At 40.1% G+C, this 18,728-nt stretch overlaps 1 protein-coding gene across 4 annotated transcripts in view; it reads left to right on the top strand.

Annotated features, from left to right (window-relative positions):
- Positions 1 to 8,979: 8,979 nt before the first annotated feature.
- The window catches only part of CDC14A (cell division cycle 14A), a 189,508-nt gene continuing 179,759 nt past the window's right edge, over positions 8,980 to 18,728 (top strand). The window contains exons 1-2 of one of the 4 annotated variants that reach the window (XM_020906074.2): positions 8,980 to 9,088; positions 18,329 to 18,419. Coding sequence is in view for 3 of the 4 variants with exons in the window: in XM_020906072.2 (XP_020761731.1) it covers positions 17,485 to 17,533; positions 18,329 to 18,419 (140 nt within the window). In the remaining variant the exon portion in view is untranslated. Of the gene's footprint in view, positions 9,089 to 17,007; positions 17,534 to 18,328; positions 18,420 to 18,728 lie in introns of those variants that run through there. The other 3 variants (XM_020906072.2, XM_020906071.2, XM_020906073.2) reach the window with 3 other exon arrangements.

Here is an 18,728-nt window from a genome sequence, read left to right as displayed (position 1 = left end):
AAACTGAACTCCACTATCTGCATTGCCCTTCTGAGTGAGTTTGTTTCCCTGGATGTGTGACTGCAACATTCCAGCCTGGGAAACAGCATGGACAGCGGAGCCTGGCTGACTACAGTCCATAGGGTCACGAAAGAGTCAGACATGACTGAGCAACAAACCAACAGCAAGAGTTGGTGATGACATCAAGGTGCTGGGAGGGTGACATGCCCAGAGAGGACATGGATGCTCTGAGGCCCTCCCTTCCCCAGACCTTGCTTGATGCATCTCTTCCATTTGGCCCTTCCTGATTGTACCCCTTGTAATTAACGGCAGTAGTAAATAAAATGTTTTCCTTAGTCTTGTGAGCTATTCTAGCAAATTATTGAACCTAGGAGGGAGTCCTGGGAACCCCTGTTTATAGCTGGTTGATTAGAATTACAGGTGGCAACCTGGGACGTGTGACTGGCATCTGATGTAGGGGCAGTCTTGTGGGACTCAGCTGTGGGCCTGTTCTATCTTTAGGTAGATAGTGTCAGAACTGAATTGAACTGCAGAACATCTAGTTAATATCCACAGAGAATTGGAGAATTATTTGGCGTGGGGAAAAAAACAACCAACCATTTATTTGGTGTTAGAAGTATTGTGAGTAGAAATAGTAGAGAACTACCAAAAAGTATTTTTTAAAGGTGCATTTCCTGGACTTCCCTGGTGGTACAGTGGGTAGGAATCCATCTGCCAATATAAGAGACATGAGTTCGATCCCTGGTTTGGGAAGATTTCACATAGTGGTGATTTATTCGCTAACTTGTGTCTGAGTCTTGGGACCCCATGGACAGAAGTAGCCTGCGAGGCTCCTCTGTCCATGGAATTTTCCAGACAAGAATAAGCCCATTCTCCACAACTACTGAAGTCCATGTGCCTAGAGCCTGTGCTCTGCAAAAGAGAAGCCACCGCAATGAGAGGCCAGTGTACCGCAACAAACGGTAGCCCCTGCTCACCAAAACTGAAGAAATCCCTCACTCAGAAAGCTCGTAGCAACCCAGACCCAGTTCAAAAAAAATAAAAATTAAAAAAAGGTACATTTCCTGCATTTTAAAGGGTCTGGTGTCCTCCGGTTATAAAGAAGCCTCATATTTGAAAAGTTTTGAGTTTTTCTGCCTTAGAAAAAATCACAGGCTCTCAAGAGGAGTAAAACTACTCTGACCATAAAATGGTGTCTACTTCACAGATTCTAGATTGAATAATTAATGTTCATAAAGTGTTCCAAAAGGAAAATCACTTAAGGGCACTGAGTTTTATTGTCTAATTAATAGTTTCCTAGACTTTACATGATTAGATACCACAGATACAAAGTTAATTCACCTCGCATGAAATTAGGCTTTCCTCTCATCCCTATACCTGGCAAGGCTCATAGAGTGCTAATGCCTTTAAAATGCAGGAAATGTATCTTTTTAAATTAATTAATTAATTTTTATTTTTAGCAATCCACTCCTGGAGAATCCCATGGAGAGAAGAACCTGGAAGGCTTCAGTCCATAGGGTCGTGAAGAGTCAGACATGACTTAAGAGACAGCATGCACACATAGTTGATTTCATATACTCTTTCTTAGAGATAATTTTTGCTTGAAAAACTATGTGTATGAATGTTTACTGTGTGTTATGTACTTTTCTAAGGAAACAAGATGGTTTTATCTTAATGGTGTTATGAAGTAGGTACTCATTATTCCCATTTTATGGACTAGGAAACTGAGGCACAGAGAGGTTAATAATTTGTCTAGGGTCCCACCTCTGGGAAGAAGAAGGCCAGCATTGGACTCAGAGAGTGTCTCTAGAGGCTGTACTCTTTCCCTTCACCATGCTTATCCTGCAATTTAGACTATGCCGATTCTCTAGTGATTCTTACGCCTGTCAGTCAAGCCTATCCACCTCTCGTGAACTTCAGATCTATATATTCAAGTGCTTAATATGTATTTCCACCTCACTTCCCCATAAATACTTCAAATTCTAGATGACACAAACTGAACTCATTTTATTCCCCATGAACATCCTATCCAGTCAGTCAGAGTCACAGTTCTGGAAGTTATTCCTGGCTCCTCTTTCCCTCCTCAACTCTATGTACATCTGTTTTACATATCTTGTCAATTACACTTCCTAAACATGCCTTGAATCTGGCCCTGACCTTATGCCCACTGCCATTTACCCACATCATCTCTTCCCCGAATTACCGAGTAGCAGGGGTCCCAGTGTGTGCATCAACCATGTTCATCTATGATCAGGATTCATACCTGCTTGGGTACATCTGATGAATTAGTAAAGAAGGCTCTCCAAAAGTTGATTTGTCAAAAGAAAAGAGAAGTCTATGAAAAGAGCAGGAAAGTTCAACATAAAGCAGAGGAAACAATGAGTTTGTTCAAATAAAGCCAGGTTTCATGCTTTTGAAGGGAAGAGAATTGCTTGGTGATATGTGGTGTTTCCCCCTTGCAACTGGAACTCAGCATGTGGTGCCATGTTCAGTTCAGTTGCTCAGTCGTGTCCGACTCTTTGCAACCCCATGAACTGCAGCACGCCAAGCTTCCCTGTCAATCACCAACCCCCAGAGCTTGCTCAAACTCCTGTCTGTCAAGTCGGTGATGCCATCCAGCCATCTCATCTGTCATCTCCTTCTCCTCCTGCCTGCAATCTTTCTCATCATCAGGGTCTTTTACAGTGAGTTAGTTCTTCACATCAGTAGCCAAAGTATTGGAGCTTCAGCTTCAATTCAGCATCAGTCATTCCAATGAACACTCAGGACTGATCTCCTTTAGGATGGACTGGTTGGATCTCCTTGCAGTCCAAGGGACTCTCAAGAGCCTTCTCCCACACCATAGTTCAAAAGCATCAATTCTGTGGTGCTCAGCTTTCTTTATGTCCCAACTTTCACATACAATATACTGTTGCTGAAATTTTATTATTTTTTATTTTATTTTTTTGTTGTTGCTGAAATTTTAAATAACAACATAGGATGAAGGATATGAACCTTCATTTGTGGCTGCATATTAAAAACATTTTGTGCACATTGGTTTAAATTCTTTTTATTTATTCTTAAAATAATCTTATAAACAACATTAAAAAAATGTAAAAAGAATTATGTCTCATAACTCACAGCCCTAATAGAGCAACTATTTTCATAGCTTGGTCAAAATTAATTACCCTTCAAATGAAATGCATGATTTTATTTTTACAATTATATTTGAAATCATAGGAAGTTCACAAATGAAATGGGCATGTATTTTTTTTTTTATTGTTATTTTGTCAAGTTTTAGAGCAGGGCCTGATATAAACTGAATAATGTATTATATTTTTATAAAACCAAGGCATTTTTCTTTATAAAACTTTTTAAAAGGCATAATACAATAATGGAACAATATATAATATACAAATAACCTATAATCGTCAATTCCAGTGCCATCCTTGTGATGTATACCCTTTTATTCACCTTTCTAAGTGTCTTAAATTTTTGTTTCTTAGGGATAGTATTAAAATATAACAATTTTAGTAACACCTTAAAATGTAGAACTTGATACAGAATGTCATACTATAATGGTTCAAGGGATGTCCTTTGGGGACAGTCATACCTGGATTCCAGTTGCAGGTGCATTAACTATTCAATTTAGCCTCAGTGTCACCATCTAAAAATGATTATGTATGACTAATATTGTGGTTAAATGATAATGGATGGGAAAGGCTTGCCATATAGTCTGGAACATAATGGGTGTTCAAAAATAATAACCAGCATAATCAGTAAAATAACCAATTATCTGCTGTATATATGTATGTACATAATCTTCCTAATCATCACTTTGACTTTTTCATAATAGTTAATTCATTGAATGAGTTATAACTTACACATTTAACCCTTCCATCTTTTTTAATTTATTGTATTAAAGACAGAAAAAGGTCCATTGCTTCAACTGTGATTGTTGTGATTTCTTATATAGGTTTGTGTATATTTTCTACATAAAACATAACTCTTTATTTTCATCTTTCCTGAAAATGTTTTCTCTGATTTGATGCTTATCTTTTCATTGTGATTAGTTTTTACAGTCAAACCTACTGATATTTTCCTCTGCAATTTCTTCTATTAGGCATAAGTTTTTACCTCCTAAAGTGATTGAATAAACGATTAGTATTGTTTTCAATTATTTAATTTTTAAAATATTTAATTCACACATGTGAAATCCATTCTAATGTGGGTGAGACATTTAAATATTTCCCCATATATTTCTAACCAGTTATCCTAATGTCATTTATTGAACAGTCCTCTATTGTGTTCAGAAATTGCTTTCCATATTTTGAATTTCTTTATGGTCACTTCAGAACCAATATTATTAACCAAAAATATCCTGTGATTCAATCTCATCCCTGTATATCTCAGAGTTCCAAAAATATTATCTTAGCCTCTGCTCTATGTAAACTCTATCTCATTATATAAGAAACTTTTCACTCAAACATTAGTGCCCCCAAAACTGACAAATAGGCTTTTAATTTGCCTTCTTGTCATCTAACTTCTAAGCCCATTCATCACTGACCGACTGTATTTAGTAACAAAAAGTAAGGGGCTTTTTTAGATATCTCTTCCCCAGGATACCTTTGTGGGATGGTGAAGGGAAGAACTAACAAAGTAACTGCTCCCCACTCCCACCTTTAAAGGACACAATGGTGAAAGAATTCCTTGGACCATAGTCCTTGAGTCCTACCTACAGATCAAAACACAAGTCTTGTGGATTGTAGAGGTCCAGGGGGAGGTGATGAAGAGACAAAATTAGAAGGATTCAGGATAGGTTATAAGGCAGAGCAAGCAATTCTTGAGGAATGACTACATGTAGGGGATGAGTTAGGATGGTTCTTAGCTAGGAGTTGCCTTGAGCAACTGGTGCATGGTGGTGTATGTACAGAGCTGGAGAACTCTGGAGGAAGAGAAGGCTTAGGGATAGAAATAAAAAATTCTAGACCAGAACATTAGGAAAAGGGTTGAGTCGGCTTGGTAATTGAATGTTCTTTTTGTCAGGACTTTTTTTTTTCCTTTCCAGTAGGCAAGTGGGTAATGCTTAGGTTAATGATGTTCCAAGCACTAAAATCACTTTCAGAGGAATGCTATAAATGGCAGTGATGAGATAAAGTCCTTAGGAAAGCTTGACTCAGCAAACCACTCAAGAAAACTAAGAAAGGTACCATGTACAATACAGACAGAGCCTTTGGATTAGAATTGTGTGTGCACACTGGTGAATACTTTTCTGTCTTAAGAGGAGATGGCTGTCCGTCTGCGGGCAGTGAAGAATTGAAGATTTCAAATTGTGGTGCTGGAGAAGACTCCTGAGAGTCTCTTGGACCGCAAGGAGATCAATCCAGTCAATCCTGAAGGAAATCAACTCTGAATAGTCATTGGAAAGACTGATGCCTAAGCTGAAGCTCCAACACTTTGGCCACCTGATTTTCCAAAGAGCCGACTCATTGGAAAAGACCCTGATGCTGGAAGAATTGAAGGCAAAAAGAGAAGAGGGCCACAGAGAATGGGATGGTTACATAGCATCACCGGCTCAATGGACAAGAACTGGAGCAACTCCGGGAGACAGCAAAGGACAGGGATGCCTGGCGGTCCATGGGGTCTCAGAGTCAGACACAACTTAGTGGCTGAACAACAACAATACGTCATGCCTTATAGCCCCCTGCTTTTTTTTTTTATCGTTAGGCACCATCAACTTGTCTTCTAAGAAGTCAATCAAATTATTCCTATTAACTTATTTTTCCTAAAATTTTTTTTTTTCCTAAAATTTTTAAAAAAACTTTTTAGAGATCAACCTCTCATACATCCCATCTTACTTTTTTCAGTTAATTAGAGTATTTTAATAAAGTGTAATTCTTGTATATTTTACCTTTTACATTTGCTTAGGGTCCTTTAGTAAAAATACCCACAATTTAGAGGAAATATACATTGCCTTATCCACATTTATTAATATGCAGATTATTAAAAATTTCTTGTGGGAGTATAGGTGCTTAAAAATATTGTGTTTCTACTGTACAGTGACATGAATCAGCTGTACATATACATATGTCCCCTCTGTTTTGGATTTCCTCCCCAGTTGGGTCACTGCAGAACACTGAGTCGAGTTCCTTGTGCTATACAGTAGGTTCTCATTAGCTAGCTATTTTATACCTGGTAGTATGTATACATTAGACCCAGTTCCACCCCTCTCCCTCCTGTTGGTGTCCATGTTTGTTCTCTATGCCGTGTCTCTATTTCTGCTTTGCAAATAGGTTCATCTGTACCATTTTTTTCTGATTCCACAAATATGTGTTAATATACAACATTTGTTTTCACTTTCTAAATTACTTCACTCAGTATTACAGTCTCTGGGTCCATCCACATCTCTGCAAATGGCACAATTTTGTTCTTTTTTTATGACTGAGTAAAATCCTGTCATAAATATATGTCACATCTTCTTTATTCATTCATATGTCGATGGATATTTAGACTGCTTCCATGTGCTGGCTGTTGTAAATAGTGCTGCAGTGAACATTGGCATACATGTATCTTTTGGAATCACGTTTTTCTCTGGGTATATGCCCAGGACCGGGATTGCTGGATCATATGGTTGTTTTATTTTTAGTTTTCTAAGGACCTCCATAGTGGCTGTATTAATTTACATTTCCGCCAACAATGTAGAAGAGTTCCCTTCTCTCCATACGCTCTCCATTTATTGTTTGTGGATTTTTTTTCATGAGAGTTATTTTGAATGGTGTGAGGTAATATTTCACTGTAGTTTTCATTTGCATTTTCTCTAATAATTAGTGATGTTGAGCAATTTTCATGTGCGTCTTGACCATTTACGTCTTTGGAAAAATATGTATTAAATCTTCTGCCCATTTTTTGATTGGATTGTTTTTGTTTTTTTGGTATTAAGCTTTGTGAGGTATGTATATATTTTGAAGATTAATCTCTTGTCAGTTGCTTCATTTGCAAGTGTTTTCTGAGGGCTGTCTTTTCATCTTGTTTATGGTTTCCTTTGCTGAATATATATAAATTAAATTTCAAGAATCTCAGATATCTAACTCTTTCTTTTGTGCACTTAATTACATTCTGCAAAAATTGGGCAAATTCGACTTTGTCTTTTTAACAGTGAGAAGAAAAGGAAAGAATGAAAGACCCTATTAAGTGAGCCTTAGTCTATGTTCGTGTTATAATTCTGCTTCTTTGGGGATTACTGGGTAAGCTCTAATCTGTTTACAATTAGTTTAACTACTTTGTACACTATTTCCAGCAATTTTTTAATCCCTACCTGACTAGGCTTTTCCTATTCAATATATTTTAATTTTGGTGCCCTCTTGCCTCTGGATAATGTCCAAATTTTTAACCATTTCTTACCAAGATTCCTTTCCCTCTTCTCCCTCTTCACAGTCTATTCTGGAACCAAATGAAACTATTTCAGATTTCTAAAGCAGCCTTTCTCATGATGTTTCCCAGCCTATGTATAGACTATTTTCTCGGCCTGAGATTCTTTGCACCTTTCTCCTTCCCACCTCCCTTGCCCTTTGCTCACTCCACAAGCTGGCTCCTTCCATCTGGCTAACTCTTGTGCAGGGGCAGGGAGTGTGAGTATGTGCTCAGTAGTTCAGTCGTGTCCGAGTCTTTTTTGACTCTAGGAACTGTAGCCCACCAGGCTCTTCTGTCCATGAAATTTTCCAGGCAAGAATACTGGAGTGGGTTGCCAATTCCTACTCCAGGGGGGCTTCTAGACCCAGGGATCTAACCTGCATTTCTTGTGTCTCCTGCATTGGCAGGCGGATTCTTACCACTAGCGCCTCCTTATTCAGGCTCAAGTCTAGGTTTCTGCAGAGAAGTCTTCCCTTACTTCTCAGCACTAATGCTGTCCACAAAAGCTTCCTAATAATACTCTCCACTTACTCCAACCTATCATGTATCTTGTTTATGGAGCTTAATTATCTATATACCGTCTACAATGTATATTTCTCAAGAAAACAATCTACCTTGTCCTTGATTGTATTAATAATCCTAGCACCTAGTACACTGCCAGGCAAATAGTATCGATTTGTTGAATGAGTGAATGCATAAATGTAAAAAGAAAATGTATGTTTGTTGTTATGGGAAATAAAACATGGTTATGAAGAGAAATGTTTTACCTAAAATATGTTGTATATATATATATAAATACATTTTTATATATCATATATATTTTAGGATAAGCAGAAATTATTTTTGTCTGTGTGCACAGTAGATTATTCATATCATTATTATCTACACTAACATGTACAAATTATACTTTATATATAATCTAAAGAATAACATAGAATCTTCAGTAGGAAGGCTTGGTACACAGAAGATATTGTATTTTTTTAATTACAGTTATATGTGTTAATCAGAGAAGGCAATGGCACCCCACTCTAGTACTCTTGCCTGGAAAAATCCCATGGACGGAGGAGCCTGGTAGGCTGCAGTCCATGGGGTTGTGAAGAGTCGGACACGACTGAGTGATTTCACTTTCACTTCTCACTTTCATGCACTGGAGAAGGAAATGACAACCCACTCCAGTGTTCTTGCCTGGAGAATCCCGGGGATGGCGGAGCCTGGTGGGCTGGTGTCTATGGGGTTGCACAGAGTTGGACACGACTGAAGCGACTTAGCAGCAGCAGCAGCATAGGTGTTAATAACAACAGCAGCAAGAACAACCATCAGGAATTGTTCAGTAATTGTATAGTAAGTTGTGATTGGAAAAATGGAAACCAAGAGTCTCCCTTTAGTCTGTTGAAATATTATTTTCTCCTGGAGTTTCTGCACAGGAGTAGGCAAAACCTGAGATTCTTTAAAGGGGCACCAAGGGTCACCATGGGAACCACAGGGAACAACATTTGTGTTTCAGGCTTCTGGAATAGAATGACTGAAAGAATGTGGGCCAGAGCAGGGGAATTTAGGAATCTACGGCAATTGCTTGAATGGGGTCGTTGGCCCCAATCACATTCTAGGGACAGTACCATGCAGCAGGCAATCCAAAATGAAGGACAACATTAACTTGTATCCTGTGGAATTGTCTTCAGTTGATAAAAACAGCTTCCCTGTGAGTGTATATTTTGCTTGTGTTTTTAATCTAGGTATAAATTAAGTAACAATACATAGATCCAAAAAGACATAGAGGCTTGTGAACATCAGATTTTGGAAATAATTCAGTATTTAATATAGGCTTTAACACCAGTAATGAATGTTTGTATACAATGGCATCATAACATAGTAGTCTTATTGAATTCTACAATTATTCTTGTGAGTTAGAAGTTATTATAATCCCCATTTAACACCAGAGGAAACAGTCTAAGATAATGCATACATTTGGTAATAGAGTGATGCCTGAAACCCAGGCTTCCAATGATAAATCCCAGTATTTATTTTCTGCTATCTAGGCTACAAAGGAACCAATTTACATATCCAAGTGATTCACATAAGTCTACCTTCCAACATCTTAAATACTCAATTATTTATTCTCCAAATATTCATTGAGCATCTGTTTTGTGGCAGTTTTCTCATCTGTAAAGTGGGACTAATAATAGTACCTGCCTCATAGACAACTGATGTGAGACCTGAGATAGAAATTGCTCTGCTTGGTTTTCAAACTCAACTTTTATTGTTTTCCTGATATAAACATGTATAGAGTACAGTAGCGACAGTATTAAATGTACATGTGGGAGTGAACATTGGAAACAAGATTAACATGTGAGCTCACTAATGATATTTCTCATCAGGGTGATGGTAAAGGGGGTGGTGGTAAGTTGAAGCAGTGGTGATCAGGGTGAAGAATGGTGGGAGGAATATTATTTTATATAATTTTTGGAGAAAAAAAAGTTCACTTCTTTATTTGTTCTCCAGAGTAGGAATGACAGGTAAGTATAGATGGATGAACTATATATAAACTTTAAAAGTTAGTGAATTTATTATTTAGTTTTGGGCTGTGCTGTGTCTTTGCTGCTGAGCACGGGCTTTCTCTAGTTATGGCGAGAGGGGGCCACTCTTCATTGTGGTGCTTGGGCTTCCCACTGTTGTGGCTTCTCTTGTTATGAGCACCAACTCTTAGGTGCACGGGTTTCAGGAGTTGCAGCATGTTGAACTCAGGAGCTGTGGTGCGCAGGCTTAACTGCCCTGTGGCATGTTGAATCTTTCCAGACCAGGGATCAATCCTGTGTTCTTGCATCGGCAGGCAGATTCTTAGCCACTAGACCTTCAGGGAAGTCCCAAACAGTGTAACTTTAAAAACTGTATTTTAAACTATTTCAAAAAGTAGCAAACTGGTCAACAAATTAAGCCATCTTATGTATAATGACCTGCCCATGGAACTTTTTTTTTTTTTCCCATTTATTTTTATTAGTTGGAGGCTAATTACTTTGGAACTTTCTTTTATGTTCTAAAACTACATCCTTCTTTACTGACTGCATTAGTCAAGGATGACGTAATTATTGAATTATTTTATTTAGTGTTCACTGAAACAATATTTCTTAAACTATGTAGAATGCTGGTATACTACTGATAAATCACAGGGGTGGAAAAATAATTCAGAATTTTATAGAAGCCACATGACAACAATAGCAATGCAGATAATTAAGCACCTTTTATTTTTTTAATTCTGAGTTTAAATTGTTTTCTCTAAAATTTTGAAGAAAATAGTTAATAATGGACATTATTTGTTGATATTTTATCATTTCAAAATTTTCAGAATCTATGAACTAAGCAATGTCAATAAGCTAAGTTAGGGGAAAACTTCGAAAAGATGGTTGATAATAGAGCAAATAATGAATTCTTGATTCTACCACCAATCAGCTACATACCTTGGGAAACTGATTTTTTACTGTGAACCTCAGTTTTTTCTTTTTTCTTTCCTATATTTTGACACATTATCTTTTTTTTTTGAATTAAAAAAAATTTTTTTTATTAGTTGGAGGCTAATTACTTCACAATATTGAAGTGGTTTTTGTCATACACTGACATGAATCAGCCATGGATATACATGTATTCCCCATCCCGATGCCCCCTCCCACCTCCCTCTCCACCCGATCCCTCTAGGTCTTCCCAGTGCACCAGGTCCGAGCACTTGTCTCATGCATCCAACCTGGGCTGGTGATCTGTTTCACCCTAGATAATATACATGTTTCGATGCTGTTCTCTTGAAACATCCCACCCTCGCCTTCTCCCACAGAGTCCAAAAGTCTGTTCTCTACATCTGTGTCTCTTTTTCTGTTTTGCATATAGGGTTATCGTTACCATCTTTCTAAATTCCATATATATGTGTTAGTATACTATAATGGTCTTTATCTTTCTGGCTTACTTCACTCTGTATAATGGGCTCCAGTTTCATCCATCTCATTAGAACTGATTCAAATGAATTCTTTTTAATGGCTGAGTAATATTCCATGGTGTATATGTACCACAGCTTCCTTATCCATTCGTCTGCTGATGGGCATCGAGGTTGCTTCCATGTCCTGGCTATGATAAACAGTGCTGTGATGAACATTGGGGTGCACGTGTCTCTTTCAGATCTGGTTTCCTCAGTGTGTATGCCCAGAAGTGGGATTGCTGGGTCATATGGCAGTTCTATTTCCAGCTTTTTAAGAAATCTCCACACTGTTCTCCATAGCGGCTGTACTAGTTTGCATTCTCACCAACAGTGTAAGAGGGTTTCCTTTTCTCCACACCCTCTCCAGCATTTATTGCTTGTAGACTTTTGGATAGCAGCCATCCTGACTGGCATGTAATGGTACCTCATTGTGGTTTTGATTTGCATTTCTCTGATAATGAGTGATGTTGAGCATCTTTTCATGTGTTTTTTAGCCATCTGTATGTCTTCCTTGGAGAAATGTCTGTTGAGTTCTTTGGCCCATTTTTTGATTGGGTCATTTATTTTTCTGGAGTTGAGCTGGAGGAGTTGCTTGTATATTTTTGAGATTAATCCTTTGTTGCTTCATTTGCTATTATTTTCTCTCAATCTGAGGGCTGTCTTTTCACCTTGCTTATAGTTTCCTTTGTTGTGCAAAAGCTTTTAAGTTTCATTAGGTCCCATTTGTTTATTTTTGCTTTTGTTTCTAATATTCTGGGATGTGGGTCATAGAGGATCCTGCTGTGATTTATGTCGGAGAGTGTTTTGCCTATGTTCTCCTCTAGGAGTTTTATAGATTCTGGTCTTACATTTAGATCTTTAATCCATTTTGAGTTTATTTTTGTGTATGGTATTAGAAAGTGTTCCAGTTTCATTCTTTTATGTTGAAGACAGGGGTGCCCACTCTCACCACTCCTATTCAACATAGTTTTGGAAGTGTTGGCTACAGCAATCAGGGCAGAAAAAGATGTAAAAGGAATCCAGATAGGAAAAGAAGTGAAACTCTCACTGTTTGCAGATGACATGATCCTCTACATAGAAAACCCTAAAGACTCTACCAGAAAATTACTAGAGCTAATCAACGAATATAGTAAAGTTGCAGGATATAAAATTAACACACAGAAATCTCTTGCATTCCTATACACTAACAATGAGAAAACAGAAAGAGAAATTAAGGAAACAATACCATTCACCATTGCAACAAACAGAATAAAATACTTAGGAGTATATCTACTTAAAGAAACAAAAGACTTATACATAGAAAACTATAAATCACTGATGAAAGAAATTAAAGAGGACACAAACAGATGGAGAAATATACTGTGTTCATGGATTGGAAGAATCAATATTGTCAAAATGGCTATACTACCCAAAGCAATCTATAGATTCAATGCAATCCCTATCAAGCTACCAACGGTATTTTTCACAGAACTAGAACAAATAATTTCACAATTTGTATGGAAATACAAAAAACCTCGAATAGCCAAAGTAATCTTGAGAAAGAAGAATGGAACTGGAGGAATCAACCTGCCTGACTTCAGACTATACTACAAAGCCACAGTCATCAAGACAGTATGGTACTGGCACAAAGACAGAAATATAGATCAATGGAACAGAATAGAAAGCCCAGAGATAAATCCACGAACCTATGGTCACCTTATCTTTGACAAAGGAGGCAAGGATATACAATGGAAAAAAGACAACCTCTTTGACACATTATCTTTTATAAATGAAATATTTTATAGATATTCTATGTGCTCATCCTTCCTTCTCCATCTCCATCCCCAGGTAGGGCCTCTGCTCCCTTTGACTCCATGGAGTCTGCTTGAAAACTGGACCTAGCTAACCTTTCAGGTCCCTACTGGTTTTTACTATCTTTGATTCTGGCTTGAAATTCTTTTTTATTTTTTTTTAATTTATTTTTTTTTGGCTTGAAATTCTTAAACAGAATTAGTGTGATGCCGAATATGACTGGGTCAGGCCAAGATGTTAGCATCTGTGAGCAGCCACACCGTTTACAATTTTTTGTGTGTCTGTATTTTATTAAAAGCTGCTGTAAATTATTTTTGACATTAGATAATCAATCTATCAAAATATTGAAACAATTAAAATTACTTTGAATTTCAAATTACTCAACAGTGTGGGTTTCTACTGCCCCTTGATTCACAGTTAAACTGAAAATTTTTAGAAAGAATTCAACAGATATATTGTGTATTTGCTTTTATTTATGTAGGTAACATCATGACTGAACAAGCAACTAAAAGAGCAAGTTAAAATTATAGTCTGAGAAATAATGGTAATTTTAACAGAACTGAATATGTAAATATCATAGCTGTCAGGCCTTTGACTATTCTGAGCAACTTTTTTCTCCTCTCTTCTAATGAGAGAATATTTTTGTTTTATTTTTGGCAGCCAAATAATAAAACAGTTCTTGTATGGTTTTCAATGCTTTTATTCCCATCTGAATCTTCATCAGTGCCTTTTTTTCTGATCTCAGAACTAGTCACACCAGGTCACCACTGGCCTGCATTTGGTCCTGGGACAAACTTTATGAAGGATACAGGCAAGCTGGAAAAGAGAGTGACTGGATAACAAAGGGGCTTGCAATCCATGTCATTTAAAAAAAGGTTGAAGAAAATGGAGATTTCTATATGGGAAATAGTAAGGAGGAAGAAGTGACCTAAGGGAGCTGCCTTTGCATTTTTGAAGACTTGTCATGTACACAAATAACAAACAGTGTTCAGCACAGTCTTAAGGGACAGAATTAGACCAGAGAGTGATAACCTATTTTGGAACTGCCTCCAGCAGTGAGTTTTCTAGCTCTGCAGGTTCCTAAGCACAGGCTGCAGACTGCCCCTCAGGGCTGCAGAGGCAGGATTCAAGCTATGTTTGCAGAGTTGGAATAAATATAGGCAAGTTTTCCAACTTGAGACACTTCTATACTTAGTTAAATTCCTATGTATAACATTACTTTCCCCCTCTTCAGCTCAGTGATGTCTGAATTCTTAGTACTTACTTTATATGTGAAACATTGTTCCTTATTGTTGTTTAAGATAAAAGTCAGTTTCTAACATTTATATTGAGTGATTAGAAAGAAGTTTTTCCCGTTATCTTCCTCCATAGACTGTGAAAGCATGTCTTTATTATGAAACTACAACCATTAGGAACTTTGACCTCATGATAATTGAGAGAATAAAGTGTTTTATGATCTCATTAGAACCTTGACATGTATGTGTGCTCTGTGCACACTATTTTGTTCACAATTTTTCTTGTAGGATTTTTTAAATACCATTTAGATTGTGAAGACTTTGGTTTAGAGAGATTTGATTATATGGACAATCACTTATTTTCCTTTATGCAGCTTCAAAAAAACATTATAAAGTCTTATCAACTTGAAAAATTTCATTAGAATACTCATTATAAATATGCCAGAGGAAAAATAAACATTTTCATTTTGAGTTCTTAATTTTAAGAACCCTATTTTGTTCAAGTCATAATTCACTCCTCATGACCAAAATTTCAAAGCAAGAGAATTATATGAAAGAAAATGTTTTCATAAATTCATTCTTGAAAATAGCAAGAAATGTTTAATTAAATCTGACTTACCTGAAAGTATAGAGTTCTTTCCATTAGACTATTAACTTAGTAAAATGAAAAGTTTATGCATTGAATGAGAACCAGAGCTTCTTTTTTCTAATGCAATTTTTCTAATACAACACTTATATGAAAAGTTGTTAGGAATTTTATTAAGGAATTTAGAGTCTACATGAATTTTACATCATCGAATTTGGAAACAGATTGCCAGCGCTGAATTAATTTAGCTTTTTAAACAAAGTGGGTGAGTTTATTGAGACATTCACATATTTTGCTTTTCCATAACTTTCACATATTAAGTCTCAAACTTCAGCAAAATAATATGAACTGGCCAACATGATTGTTGACACTCGATTTGTGGGAATAAATATCAGGCAAAATGCAAACAATTGTTGAATGTGGACAGTACATTTAGAGATACTTCGTTCTTTAGAATACCATAGCCATGGCCAGGGGCCCGTAAAACGAGAAGTGCATCTCAGCAGAGTGAAAGACTCATTAGAATTCATCTTTTCAGGACTTTTTCGGCTTTAAAAACTCTTTTGAGATAGTCTTTACTCAAGACTAGAGGATGGCAGGAAGTCGTCTTTACTGAGTCCCCCAGTTTTAAATTTATATGATTCTTGCCTTAAAGATGTGGATGTTGGGGTAGGTTTTTCTGTTTAACTATCTTGCAAGGGCTTGTTCGATTAGAATTACGGAGATGTTCCGAATATCTTTTCTGAACATCCAAGTAATATTCGTTTATCATTTTTCTGTGGCTGTTCAGCCTGTTGGATAGCCAGCAAAGCTAAGACTAGTAAATTGAGTTTTACTTGCTGGCCTCAGAGCGCTCCTTCAGTTAGTCGTCTCTTCTCTTGTGCGCCCCCTTCCTCCAAGAGGTAAACAAACGACTGAGGAAACCGAAGGCTGGCACAAATCCTTTTCAGTTTCTGGAGAAACCACTCAGAGCGCATGCTCTTCCGGCGCTGGGTCCGTAGCGCCATTTTCATATCGCAGGGACTGCCCTTTAATTAAGCACGCGGGTAGGAACACCCGGCGTTAAAGTCGTTCGAGCTGTTCCAAAAGCCTCACAGAATCAAGTCAAAGGCTTCTTTGAGATGAACCACTCCCAGCGCTTCAGCTAAGACTGCGTCAAGAAATTCTTTTGTGTTTATTTTCCCCGTGGACAAGTGGCCGTCTCCTCTTTCCTCTGTTCCCTCTCCGCCCCCGGGCTGGTCGCGTTCCTCCGCCCCGCCCACCACGGGGACCCAAGCGATACTAAGGTTTGGCATTTGTGGTGATTTTGCGCCCACAGCGGCGACCCAAATGAGAGGACGTGGGGAACCGGACGGGAACGTTTTACCCCGTGAAAACAAAGCACAAGTTAATTCAGAATCCAGTATGTGTAGAGGAAGCCAATAGGTGTTCTGGGCTAGGAGGTAGGGCTTTCCCCCCCCCCTCTTTCAGATTTTATTTCTTATAGAGATCCATCAGTGGTGGGATGGGCGGTGGTTGAAAGATTAGCTGTAGGTAAGGTGGGGCACCGAGATCCTAGATCTGTAAGAGTGTGCGTGGGCACGCGCGCATGCAAGAGTTTGGAACAAGGGTGAGTGGGGCGAAAGAGGTAGAGAAATGAGAGAGACAGGAGAAAACTCTGGAGTGGGAAGAAGACCCAGTGGGGTGCAGAAAACGAAGGGGCGCGGGATCATCCTTGCCTGAGAAGCCACAGCAGCGCTCTCCGGGACCACTCCCAACTCCACCGTTTCATTCATAAGTTTCGGGTCTGGAGGCCCCGCCTGGCTCCTCGGCCCCGGGCCGTGTATCCCGTACATCAATTGGTGGACGGCAACAAAGCCCTAGCAACTGGCTCTTAGTGACCCGCGGGGCGCCTGGTAACTGGGGCGCAGGGCCGGCGCGGAGAAAGGAGCTGGGCTGTCCCTTTAAGGGATGGCCGCGGAGCCGTGAAAGTGGAGGGATCTGAGGGAGGGCGGGGAGGAAGGCCTGGGGGCGGACCCAAGGGGGGAAGGAGGAGGAGGAAGAGTTGCTGCTGAAAGGAGGTGGCGAAGGAGGGGCCGCAGCAGCTGCTGCCGGCCGGCGGGCATCGGAGTCCTGCCCGCTGCCTCACGAGTAGCCACGGGCGCGACCGGGGCCAGACGTCTCCTCCTCCATGATCACTTTGGGAGCCGGGGGAAGACTCTGCCCGGCCGTGAGAGCTGGTCTGCGTTTCCCAGGCGCGGCGGCGGTGGAGCAGCGGCAGCAGCCGGGTCCGAATCGGAGTGGCCACAGCCCGGGGCGTGTGCGCCCCGCTCGGAGCGTGCTCGGGTTCCCCACGGAATGTCCCCGGGGCGCCCGGCGCGCTGACCCCCCAGCCGCCTCCGCCTTCGGCGCCTGCTGCCTCTCTCGGGCGGCCTTGGTGTTCGGGACTGCAAGCTTCCCGGCTCCTGGGCAGTGGGGAAGCCCCCGGGGGCGGGTGACCTCAGCTGGCCACGACCCAGCCTTCCCCCGTGCGTATCTCGCTTAAGATGGCAGCGGAGTCAGGGGAACTAATCGGGGCTTGCGAGTTCATGAAAGGTGAGGAGCAGTCGCCCCGCATCCTCCAACCCTCTGTTGACACCCCAGCTCTTCACTTCTCGCCCCTGTGTCCCAGCAACTGTCTCCGGCTTCTTCTGGGGCCCCCAGCGTACTACAATCGCTGCGCGCGCTCTTATCCCTTTTCCGTACTATCCTTTCCCCCGAGGACCCCCCGCTTCCGGCTTCTCTGTCTTTCTTGCGTCCCTCGATCCCTCTGCAGCACTTTCGGAAGGCCTCCCCGCTCGGTAAAGGGACCGCACCGTCCTCTGCCGGGCTCCAGCACGCAGCGGCTCGAGGGGATCCTGCTCCAGGGGATCCTTTCAGTTGCCTTTATCCTACTGTTGCTGGATCTTGGTTTTCGGGACACCTCCAACCACACCCCCTGTCTCTCCTCCCTTCCTCTTCTTGAAGTCTCCGGAGTTGTAGGGGAGAGTCTCGCCTCTCTCTTCCCCTTCCGCAGAGGTCTGGAGATTTCTGAACGAAACTTGCATCTCCAGTTCAACGGGTACCCTCAGCTTCTACCTGCTCCCGCTGGCCTGAAACCAGGGAGATCTGGGAGCTCTGCACCCCACTGAGTCCCTCAGTCGGGCCCTCGACTCGCTTCTCTAACTGATGTGCTCTTGGATCTCTGTTTTTCCGGGAGAGATCAGGTTTCTGCAAGAATTCCACGTGTTAATGGGGTCTTTAAATACCGGGTAGCAGTTGTTATTTTGATCCTCGTGTATTAGCACCCCCATACCCCACCAGCTTCCCTGCTTCTCATGTTTTCTCCCGTCTTTTAAACTTGTCTTTCAGATCGGTTATATTTTGCTACTTTAAGGAATAGACCAAAAAGCACAGTAAATACCCACTATTTTTCCATCGATGAGGAGCTGGTCTATGAAAAGTAAGTTTCTATATATTTTTTTAATCTCAGCTATTTAACTTGTTGGCTCTTGGGTAAGGAAATGCTATGCACCTTTATGACAGTTTTATTCTCCTTCCCCAGTGGTGCAAGTAACAAATCCAATTTCTTAGGCTCAGAGGCTGGGGAAGAGGTGCAGGTAAAGTTAAGGTAATTTGAACCTGTCATCACCTCATTCCTTTTAGTCCTCTGTCTGTATTAGCTCTTCCTACCACCACAGTAAACTGCAACTGTAGATTCCTAACACTCCCCATAGCAGGGCCAGGGAGAGGCACCCTCTATCCTTGCTAG

The sequence above is a fragment of the Odocoileus virginianus genome, chromosome 5, assembly GCF_023699985.2.
Source record: "Odocoileus virginianus isolate 20LAN1187 ecotype Illinois chromosome 5, Ovbor_1.2, whole genome shotgun sequence".
Lineage (NCBI taxonomy): Eukaryota > Metazoa > Chordata > Mammalia > Artiodactyla > Cervidae > Odocoileus > Odocoileus virginianus.
The sequence above is the reverse complement of the archived record's forward strand: the minus strand, read 5'-3'. Positions and strand labels throughout refer to the sequence as shown.